General features: G+C 33.1%; 1 protein-coding gene across 2 annotated transcripts in view; it reads right to left on the reverse strand.

Moving 5' to 3' along the window:
• The window catches only part of LOC145246862 (kinesin-like protein KIF28), a 128,375-nt gene that overhangs the window by 23,725 nt on the left and 92,150 nt on the right, over window positions 1-12,500 (reverse strand). For both annotated transcript variants that reach the window (XM_080108708.1, XM_080108709.1), the window contains exons 15-18: window positions 10,667-10,809; window positions 8,694-8,842; window positions 8,045-8,179; window positions 3,446-3,529 (exon numbers count right to left, since the gene is read on the reverse strand). In XM_080108708.1, coding sequence (XP_079964834.1) covers window positions 3,446-3,529; window positions 8,045-8,179; window positions 8,694-8,842; window positions 10,667-10,809 — 511 coding nt within the window. The remainder of the gene's footprint in view (window positions 1-3,445; window positions 3,530-8,044; window positions 8,180-8,693; window positions 8,843-10,666; window positions 10,810-12,500) is intronic.

Consider the following 12,500-nt stretch of genomic DNA (forward strand, 5'->3'; position numbering starts at 1 on the left):
TGTTTTTTTTTGGGGGGGGGTCTGTTTTCTCCCAAAATACCAGACCATTTAACTGCAAACCCACAAGGGAACGGCGACTTATTTACCTGCTCCATGGAGAAATGAATGTAAGTAAATAGGCCTTAACTTTTCTTGTAATCGAATGAATGAAAGAAAGTTGAGAAATAAAAAGTAGGTTGGATGTTTTGATAAAATATTTTCGCGGTATTTTTTAGTGTTGGGTCTATTAATCAGAATCGGGAATCGAAAAAAATTCCGATGCCAACAACTATTCTTTAATTAGCTTTTATTTGATTTTCTTTAAAGAAAAATATTCTACCGCTGATAGTTATACTAAAATAGTGAATATCTGTTGATTTTAAACTATTAGTAAAACTAAAATCGATAGATCATCCCTCACATGTGTATATTTACGTTTAAGAAAATATCTGCGCATTTAACATGTGTTTTTACAGTAATCGTGAAAAATAACAACTTTATTGTTAAATATTTAAAGATTTAGAAAGAATCGGAATCGGTAATTGTATCGGAATCGGAAAAAAATATTGGAATCGTCCCATCCCTATTATTTTCATTTTGTTTTATTTGATATCTTATTTAACGCGATTTCTACTTGGTTCTTCCATATATGTTTCGAAGCCATCAATTTTTGGCTCACTTTATCAGCAGAAATCATAAAAAAATAATCCATGAGCGATTTCTCGCCAACCCCCATCCCCGACCCAACAAACCTAACACTCTGCTAGTCTCTCGCTCCCAGACAATGTCCAAAAGAGAGTCTCCAACCTGATAGGTCCTGAACTGTCATCTAAGCTTCAGCCTCTGTTCCACCGACAAAATGTTGAATCCCTTTGTCTGTTCTACAAGTATTTTAATGGTGAATGCTCTGACGAACTGCAAGCACTTGTGGCCCCACAACGTAGATATCCTCGACAAACCCGACAGGCAGCTAAATCCCACTCCTACACAGTGGAGATTCCTAGATGTAGGAGAGCTTTCTACTCCAGTGGTTTCTTCCCCAGAACCGCTAGACTTTGGAATTCCATTCCGGCCCCCTGCTTCCCCAACTGTACTGACGTGCAAAAGTTCAAGTGTAACATGAACTGACATCTTACTGCCCAACTCCCTACATGTTACCCCAGTAGATTATGCCCCTGATAGTAGCCCCCTACACCAAAGTGGCAATGTGCCTTGTTTCGGGTGAAGATGTAATAAAAAAGGGGGTTAATACTTACGAGGGAAAGGTGAATTATCTGCCTGCACCACGGAGAAATAGATTAAAGTAAATAGGTCTTAACTTCCCCTGTAATTGACTGAAAACGAATGAAGGTTTGAGAAAAAAATGTCTTTCCATGCTAAATTATTATATGGGAAATGTGGAAGATTTGTTGATCCTCATTCAATCCCGGACAACGTCGAGTTTCCCTGCTAATAGATATATAGAATACTGGCAAGTGTGACATGTTTTCTAGTCTATATTCTGATTCCAATAAGAAACTGGTCGAGGGTGTGAAAAAACTTAGAATAGAAATTCGTTTTTTTTTTGTTTTTTTCTGCAGACTATCAAAGAGGTAGAGTTTTTGGAGCATGAATGGATTTTTTTGGAATTGATGAAAATACTTGTCACACACGCGTGTTCCGTTCGTGTCATTAACCACTTAGCAACTGCCAAGTAATATGCAATTGATAACTTTTATTTAATCCATAACCAGAACCCTGACAGGTACTACCACGTGGTAGGTGTTAACGTTCAAACAAAACTACCTACAAGCATAAATAAATACTAAATGTAACACAAGTACAATAGACAAATATTTATTGACAAACACGAACAAATGACAACACTGCAATACATTATTCACTTCAATAGTGGGTTTACCGGCTTAGTGGGGGGGGGAATCAATCGATCTAGAGTTCTACTCTGTCTCTCCCGTAGGCGTTATGCCCCCAGAGGGGGGTTAATACGTGTTCTCTTGTCGATGCTCAAACTCGTTCTCCTTTTTGTCTCTTTGTGTCAAGGGAAGTCACTCCTTATGTTACGTATATGTCTGGCTGGTGATCATCTAGCGATTAAAATGGACAGTTAATTCATTTATCAATGAATACGGGATACTTTGTTTAAAAAAACAGACTTAGTTTATTTTACGATTTAATATACACGTTTCAACACAATGACGATGGTGGGGGTTAGTGGTAGGGGTGGTCTCGAACTGTGACAATTCGTCCCTCAGCTGTCCGTCTCTCTGCCTGTCTGCCCTGCTTTGTTTATCTTTTCTCTTTTATTGAAGCATCTTCGACCTCTTAACCCAGTTCTTCGCCAGCTCGTTATTAACACTTTTCGTTGGTTTTCGGTTTGACCCATAACCGATTTGACGTCATGGATCCAGGTCGTCACAAGCCCGGGGATTCCATTGTTTATTTTCGTTTGCTTGGATATTAGCTCGCTCGCACTTCTCCATAACAATTATTCTACACCGTAACCCGGTGCTGTTCCTTTTATCCCCTACAACCACTTCCGATCAAAGTGGACCTGAGTGTAATAGCTCATAAGGGATGACCGAACACTTCCAGAGATGTATAGTTTCAAAATGCAAAAGTCAAGCATCATAGTTCAATTGTGCTCTAAACAGAAACATTAATTTCGAACGCGCCCCTGTCATATCAAAGAACTTACTGTTGATTTTATATGGCGGGTCTTTCTGCTTGTGCGGTATTAACATTGCTGAAATGCACTTGTGATGGTAGGTTGTATAAGGCGTTAACTTTAGTCAAAATCGCCTGTTCCCGGTTTCATCGGATTATTTTCGATTATCGATTTTCAATACTTGTCGAAGACATTCCGATACAAAACTTATCTAAGAACAATGCCAAGCACATAAAGTACATTTGTGTGAAATTTCATAAAAATCGGCTCAATCGTTTAGGAGTCCATAATAACTCTCTCATATATAAGGTATTTGAATCCATGCAAAACTTCATATTTGGGTTTTAGCCCGGAAAAATCGGTGCAAAAGTGTGAAAATTAAAAAAAAATGAAATTTGCCAGGTGAAAGTCGAACGCCAGCATTACGAATGCATAACGTAGTAGTTATTGGTTCATGTTTTAATTTTTAGCCTTGCAGTAAACATGTTTTCATAGCCCAGTCATTGACGGCAGAGGCAAAATAAATCGCGAGCTGAACGTTTCGGTTTCGATTCTCGTTGGTGGCGCATGGGTCTCTTCTTTTATACTTTTTAAATCATTACTATATACTGCATCCAACCCTTCTCTCTCTCTCTCTCTCTCTCTCTCTCTCTCTCTCTCTCTCTCTCTCACACACACACACACACACACACAAAGTTCCTTTTATATAAACGTAGATAGATAGATAGATAACGTGGAGGGATAGATAGATAGATCGATAGATAGATAGATAGATAGATAGATAGATAGTGTCATACTTACATTATATGCAAGAGCTCCCAAAAACACTGTCGCTGTTCCAATCAAATACGGAGCCGTTGGATCGTCAGAAAACGGATCTTTCTCCTGAAGTTAAAAATTTACGATTTCAATATTATCCTTGTCAACAATAGAATAAAATTAATAATAATCGTAATTGTAATCCTTATAAATTAAATACATCATTCAGAAACTAATATTAAAAAAAATACATCATTCAGAAACTAATATTAAAAAAAAAAAATACATCATTCAGAAACTAATATTAAAAAACGAATATTTATTCATTGAAACTATGAAGGACTAATTTATCTTTATGCTTTTCACTCCAATGATTTTTCTTTTTTTTAGATTGTAAGACAGTTTGAAATATCGACATGAAGTGGTGCCGTAGACATTCCTCTGGTATTCTGACGTTTTTTTTTTTGTTTGTTTGTTTTTTGTTTGTTTGTTTGTTTGTTTGTTTATAGATTGTAAGACGGTTTGATTGATTGTTTGTTTTTGTTATACGGCATATCAACCCTTTTCAGGTTATTTAATGCCGAATCCAAAGATTTTGAAGAAAATGTTTTTAATAGAATATATTTGTTGTTTTCAAGTCGGTTTCTACTTAACTCATCATTGGGACTCTAACAGGTACTACCACTCCGGGTCAGAGTGGACCTGGGAGTAATGGCAATTAAAGGGTGGCTCCACACTCTCCAAAGCCCGCAAGCTGGGGCCTCATCACTGGATATAGTTTAAGGTCATATCCAGGACCCCAAGACGGTTTGAAATATCGACGTGAAGTGCCGTAGACATTTCTCTGGTATTTTGACGTTTGTTTTCTTTAGTAATCATTTTCAAACGTCCATTGTTTCTATTTACTTTGCGCCCCTCCCACGAGGGTAGAGTTAGACACCAGGGTCATTTTGTTTTAATATGGATAAAAGGAACTAAAATAAAAAATTATCTCAGTCGTGAAGTATTTCTCCTTCACTAACTGAGAACAAAAAATTAAAGTGTTGCATCAGAACAGATACTACACTTTGAGTTATATATTTTTTTTTCCATGAAGTGTTGTAAAAAAAACAATATTAAACAAAAAATTAGGTACAAGACCACTCAAAAATTGGGGATGGGGGTTGTCTATGGTCATCCTCATCACTGTACTTTGCTAGTCTATGCCACATCCTAGCTAAAGTTCTCATTCACGGCAGTGTCTTAATGAATAGCAATTGTCTGATATGAAGGGTATTCCACACAATTATCATAACTGGTTGCCTTCAAGACGTGCCGGCCATGAAGGCCAGCGAGCTGATTGGATTCGATTCAGTTCCGCTTTATTTATACGAAAAAGACAACCAAAAAAAACACTGGAAACCAGGTTTTAAAAAAAAAATTGCTTAAAATAAAAAGAGACGACAACCGTTCGCAAATCGTAGATATTACAATCCAGGAAGTATATAAAAAGTTCTCCAAAATAGTACCCCCCCCTCCGATAACCCCGGCGAAAAAAAGCCTTTGTTGGATATACAAAAACGCGCGCGGCTGTTTTGCCTTATATATATATGAGTGACTTTTATCTTCGTCTTAGACATTCTCACTTGTTTTTACGAATACCAACATCAATACTAAGTGCCTATCCTTTCTTGCGCTTCTAATTTCTACATCAACATTATTTTTCTATCTTCTAATGTCTATTTTAGTAATGATCCCTCTTCGAATTTCTCTAACAATACTATTTGCATATCGCTCATGTAAGCAAGTGCAACTGCCATCATCCCCTGCCCACAATTCCATCTAGTTTGCTAATTTAGAAGGTGTTTTAAAAAATTTACAGATTTAACTAATTTTGCATTGTTGATATCATTACGTTGGTACAAAAATAATGTCGTTTTTATATATATAGTTGAATGTCAAAAAACGACATTATTTTTGCACCAACCTAATACAATATTCTTCTATATAATCTGTTGCCGGTTATTTGTGATTTCCTATTTAAATGTCAGCGTTATTCTTGAATATAGCGAGTACCTCGTTTAAACATAGATTAGATTTTAATTAACAGGTTTTAATCATAGTGAGATTATAAAATAAAAAAAAACAAGTCAAGCATGTATGGTCCCCCGTGAGTGCACAGTGAATGAGGCATAAAAAAATGACTAAGTTCAGCATTTGCTCCTCCCCCCTCCCCACCATTTAGCTTCAAATGTCAAATACTGGTGAAAATGAACAAACAGTGCAGTTTTAGGCCTTAACATATATAAATTTGAGTTCTGCACCATGCAAAACTGCTAAATAGACATACAGACAGAAAATTTTGGACAAATATGGTAAAATAGTCCCAAAAATCTAGTGTTTTTATTAGCCCTAAAAGAGCCCCTAGGGTACACCGAAGAGTTATCGCAAAGTATAGACAAACAAAATTATATCAGTTACGATTTGTCGGAGTAAAGTAAGTAAGGATAGTGTCTATCACGATTCAATGATCGATAAAATTCTACAAACATAAAATTCTACAAACAGAGCACATTTTGCACCACTGGATCACATACATCACAGTCAGTTAAAAAATAGCTTACCTGTCTGTATAAAGAAGGATAAGATCCTCTCGGTCGGCATATTTTGCCAAAGTTTTTTTGAGCAAATTCAGTTTATGCCCTCCACCAGCACACTCAAGAGTTATCGCGAAATATAGACAAGCAAAAATATATAGAAATCAATTGGTTACAACTTTCCAGAAAGTTTTTTAAAAATCCAAGGTATCATATTTTTTTTTTTTTTATAAGCAAAAAAGTGTCAATTTTAGCCATTTTAACCCGAAAGGCACCCCTAGTAGTGGTTTCAAGTAAAAAAAAAATATGACTTCACTCCAGCGTTATTCATTACCACCGGAGCTAAAACATTATAAAAAACATTAACGAGTTTCACATTGCCGATATTTAAATTTTCTTTGATGTATGTTGTTGGCTATGATTTCAGATTCCCTTTTTAAAGTGGTAGCCTTATTCTTCAAGAGCGCGAGAGCCTAATTTAAACCGATTACATTTTCTTCACGCAAAGTATTAAGTGTTTAGTTTGTTTTTTTTTAATAATAATATACCCTTATCTACTTCCTCTTAAAGGCTCAAATATGTTTCGATAGAGCGGTAACACTCGTTAGAATTTTACTGTTAAAAGAATTTATGTGTGCTAAAATCTTTTAACGATGAGAATCTGGTAACGAAAATATAATCTATATTTAATTTAGGCGCTTGCTATCTTGAAGAATAAGGCTAACATTTAAATATAAAACCAGAAATCATCGCCAACTGCTTACATAAATGACAATTGAAATATCAACAATTCAAAATTAGTTAACTTATTTTCTTAATTCATGATTCACTCTTTGAACTTTAAATTTAAAATATATAAATTCATTTAAAAATTTAATTAGTTTTGTATTGCCGATAATTAAATTTCCTGTTATGTAAGCAATTGATTATGATTTCCGATTTTATATTCAAAATGCTAGCCTTATACTTCAAGATAGCGAACCCCTCACTTAAGCATTTAGTACATTTTCTTATCTATATCTTCTTAAAGGTCTAAATATGTTTCGGATTTCATTGTTAAAAGAAATTAGCTGTGCTAAAATTCCTTTACGCACATTTAAATTTGTTTAACGATATAAACCTGCTAAAGAAAATGTAATCTATGATTAAACAAATAACTTACTATCTTTAAAAATAAGATTCTCGTTTAAAAAAGAAATCAGAAATCATCACCAACTGCTTACATAAATTAAAATAGAAATATCCAAATTAGTTAAATTAGTAAATCCAATAACTTATGTTTTCTTAACCTCAATGTTTTCTGTAATGTAAGCAGTTGACTATGATTTCGATTTTATATTCAAAATGCTGGCTTTATACTTCAAATTAGCGAGTCTCTCACTTAAGCATTTAATACATTCTCTTATACAAGAGTATTAAGTATTTAGTATAATGGACTATTACATACTGTATATATTCTAAATATTCTAAATGTTCTAATAGTCTAAATATTCTAAATATTCTAATATTCTAATTTTCTAATATTATATATTATATTCTAAATCTTCTAAATCTTCTAATATTCTAGTATTATATATATATATATATATATATATATTCTAAATCTTCTAAATCTTCTAAATGTTCTAAATATTCTAATATTCTAATATTAAATATATATATATATATATATATATATATATATATATATTATATTCTAAATCTTCTAAATATTCTAAATATTTACTAAGATTTCATAGTTAAAAAATTAGGTAACTAAAATTATTTTCCACGCATTTAAATTCTTTTAACGATATAAACTTGGTCATGAAATTCTAAATCTTCTAAATGTTCTAAATATTCTAATATTCTAATATTAAATATATATATATATATATATATATATATATATATATATATTCTAAATCTTCTAAATCTTCTAAATATTCTAAATATTTACTAAGATTTCATTGTTAAAAAATTAGGTAAAAATTATTTTCCACGCATTTAAATTCTTTTAACGATATAAACTTGGTCTTGAAATCTATAAATCCAATAACTTGTGCGTTTTTAAATCATGACTCACTTCCGGAACTTCCCATTCTTCTTCGTTGACAAAATTCTGATACATTTCTTGGATGATGTATTTGCGGTTAAAAAATTTCTGTCGATTCCAAAACCATTCAATTCCGCTGTTCAGATCCATCACCATAACATTCACCTGGAACGAATCGAAATAACCAAAGATTTTAAAAAGGCAATAATAGTATCTCCACATTTGATGAACTATCTGTTAGACACGGCCAAAAATGGAAAGAAGTAGTTGTTTTGTTTTTTTTAACGAATTAAAATATATTAAAATCCATTATTCTTGAGCAACTAGGCACAGGATACTCTTAGGTGTGAGTAGTCTTCTAGCTCGATAGAGGGAACCCACCTTCTTTGCAGCAGCCTTTGCAATGCCCTCTATGTATTTGTTCCAGTTCATATTGCCCGCAAATGTTAGGACTAGGAGTTTGAAGGTAGAATTCTCAGGTAGGGTGCTATTTGTCATGAATATAGAGGATTGGAAAGGCGTCTTGTAATTGTTAAAGGAGAGCAGCTTAGTTTTAGACAGACAAATCTACATGAATAATAGAAATATAATGGTACAATTAATATACATCAGTGTTTTATATAGAGTGGATGATAAATTTATTACAAATAATGATTTAAGGGAGGGAATAGCATTTTACCTGACTTCGGCCATCCAAATCGCCACAGGACATTGGCGGCAAAATTTTAATGGAGAACTTTTTCTTTCGGTGTAGTTCTTCGCTGATAGCGTTCACTTCATCGACAGCTGGCAGCATCTCCAGCAGATCTTCCCTCAAAAGACGATCATCTAAAAATCAGAAAGAATGCCAATCATTAAAGAAAGAACAAAAGAAAACATTAATGGAAAAAATAAAAAAATAAAACAAATAAAATAAAGCATAAAATGATGGGATAAAAAGAAAAGGAAAATAAATATTGGGTTAGAGATAGGGTTAGGGTTAAGATTAGAAAAAGTTAGAGAAAAAGACGAAAATAAAGGAAGAACGAAGGAAAAGCTGAACAAAAAAATAAAGAATAAATAAATAAAATAAGGCGTAAAAATGATTGGATTAAAAAGAAAAGAAAAAGATATAGCAGCCAATACAATGCTGATTTTTTTAACGGACATGTATTTATTTAAAAATCTAAAATCAACTAAGTTTCGACGATATACATCTTCATCGGGCAAAGAAACAGTTTGGGTTGTTATTATTTTTCCTTTGACTTTGTTGCATTGTGTCACTAAAAAAGCAAAGTCAATCTTAATTTTTTCACAATCTTAATTGCATCTTCACAAACATAGGATATATATATATATATATATATATATATATATATATATATATATATATATATATATATATATATTCGGGGTTTTTTATTAAAAAGTAATGGACTAGTGAATTCAACGAGGTTGTTAGATAGTGCTCAATAAAAATAGCTGATAATACTTGTTTATTGTTATATAAACATGCTCACATCCAGCAGCGGGATGTGAGCATGTTTATATAACAATAAACAAGTATATATATATATATATATATATATATATATATATATATATATATATATATATATATATACTTTTTATTTATTTTACATAAGCATTAATGCGCGTTGCTATACATTCATGAGCATGTTTCGGCCAGCTGATTTTCATTACGGACTAAACTTTTGTACAAGCAACATGGCGTGAAGAGGTCTCTAGTTACTAGTAACTAGCTGGCCGAAACCAACTCATGAATGTGTAACGACATTAATGCTTATGTAAAATAAATAAAAAGTATATCTTGTCTTATTTCGGTATTGAGCACTCTTGTATAAACCTCATTAAAACTTTGGAAAATAGTAACCTGGAATTATATGATAATTATATATATATATATATATATATATATGGTAGCGATTTCAAAAAGCTAGAATCGAAACCAAAGCATGTAGTTCTTAAGCGATATTCGCTACCATGTGACCTCAGGACACGTGGCTATCGAACTTTAAAAACTAACGCAGTTATTTATATAGCTCTGGGTAATTACACCCATCAAGTTTATTATAACCTCAATACTCCGAGAACAGCACCTTTAAATATATTTTACTGAGGCTTTGCTCTTTTACACCCTGTCTTTGACACTATATATATATATATATATATATATATATATATATATATATATATATATATATATATATAATTTATTTAAATAAGAGGGTGGTCACCAACAATGTGCTTTTTTTAACATTATTTTATTATTCCGTGTCTTGGTTTTTCATTGAAAATTATGTTTAGATCATTGTAATAATGTTTTTATATCATTGAAATCGTTATTAACGCGTTTCAGACGTTCTGTGAAGCGTCCTCTTCAATTATATATATATATATATATATATATATATATATATATATATATATATATATGTGTGTGTGTGTGTGTGTGTGTATTCTTCGTAATATATAATATTCAATAGAGGATTGATTCTATAATACATACATACGCAATTTGAATGAAGTAAAATATCATGTTTATGCCTACTGTACGACCGGGAAACGTCGGGTTGCCAGCTTACACACACACACACACACATACATACACACACATACATATACATATGAAAAAATGAAACTTAATAATACCTGAATTAATTTCTGCGATGCCTGAATTTTTACCAATTTCTTCTTGAGCCATTTCAAACGTAACAACTGGGTAGGAACTTCCGGTCTCGTCTCGTTCGTCTGGATTCACAAATACAAAATATTGTGTCGTTCCGAACAAAAGCCTAGAAAAGGAGATTGGAGTACGAAATATAATAACTGAGTTCATGGGAAGTAACAGCAGCAGCGAATGTTTTTTAAGTGTATAATGTACCGTAAATATGTTTATCTAAGGACTCTCTCGCTCGCTCTCTCTCTCTCTCCCTCTCTCTCTCTCTCTCTCTCTCTATATATATATATATATATATATATATATATATATATATATATATATATATATTCGTACATGTCTACTTCTGTGGTGCTCAAATTATTTTTTTATATATAATTGCTTAAATAAAAGTTTAAAATGAAAAATGTCAAGTATCATATTCCAATGGTGCTTTAAACAGAAACATTCATTGTGAACGCACCCTGTCATATCAAAGAACCTACTGTTGATTTTATACGTCGCGCATTTTGACTTATGTGGTAATAAAACATTTCAAATTCACTTGTGATGTTAGGCTGTGTAAGGTGGTAACCGCGGTTCAAAATGCCTGTTTCTGCTTTCATCGGATTTTTTTCAATTATCGATTATCGATACTCACTGAGGGCATTACGATACAAAACCTATCTAAGAACACTGTCAGGCATATAAAGTACCTTTGCGTTTTTCGAGTCCATTAGGAACGAACTCACACAGACAAAGTTTCTTTTATATAACAGTAGAGGTATATATATATATATATATATATATATATATATATATATATATATATATATATATATATATATATATACCCTGCACTGATGATTCCCGAAAGGATGCAACATTAGTGTCTGTAGGCATTTAATAATTATTACAGTATATATATATATATATATATATATATATATATATATATATATATATATATATATATATTATTTTTAAAATGTAATTATCCACTGACACGTGTTTCGTCGTCTACGACTCATCAGAGTGGCTGAATATAGCGAGATTCGAAATCGCTTCCACCGTTGATTACCAGTGCGTGTGCGGAGTTCGCACTGGTAATCAGTGTGAAGAAGACAGTTGTGATGCACCAGGATGATGCATCACCAATCACCATCAATGGCCACGAACTAGAGACTGTTGAGAACTTTGCGTATCTTGGATCCAACATCAACAAGGGGGTATCCATTGAACAGGCGCTACAAACGCGCATAGGTAAAGCAGCGTCTACTTTCGACCGACTACGTGAAAGAGCATGGTTCAACAAATCCCTCACTTCTCACACAATATGCCGCATCTACGAATGCTGTGTTCTGAGTACCCTACTGTATGGAGCAGAGACTTGGACCACGTATGTTCGTCACGATAAAAGACTGTACGTCTACCATCACACACACACACACACACACACACACACAAAACTCTCACTATCTATAAATCTATCTTTCTCAGTATAGTTGATTAACAATTTCTGGGATAATTTCGACACACTGCTGTCAAGACTCCCAACTTCCAAACTTGATAGGTACTCTATTGTTAAAACTCCCAACTTCCATACTTGACACTTTATTGTCAAGACTCCAAACTCCACACGTTATTGTCAAAACTTCCAACTGCACACTTTGTTGTAAAAACTTACAACTGCAAAACTCGACATTCTTTCAAGTTGATTTGCACCCGCCTACATACGTAGCACACGCCTCCTTCCAACTTGTCCCCCTGTTCGTTTCACGTCCGATTTTATTTATATAGAAACGGCGTCGCTCACGTGACCGTCAT

This window comes from Euprymna scolopes, chromosome 24 (genome assembly GCF_053919585.1).
Source record: "Euprymna scolopes isolate OS-2025 chromosome 24, ASM5391958v1, whole genome shotgun sequence".
Taxonomy (NCBI): domain Eukaryota; kingdom Metazoa; phylum Mollusca; class Cephalopoda; order Sepiida; family Sepiolidae; genus Euprymna; species Euprymna scolopes.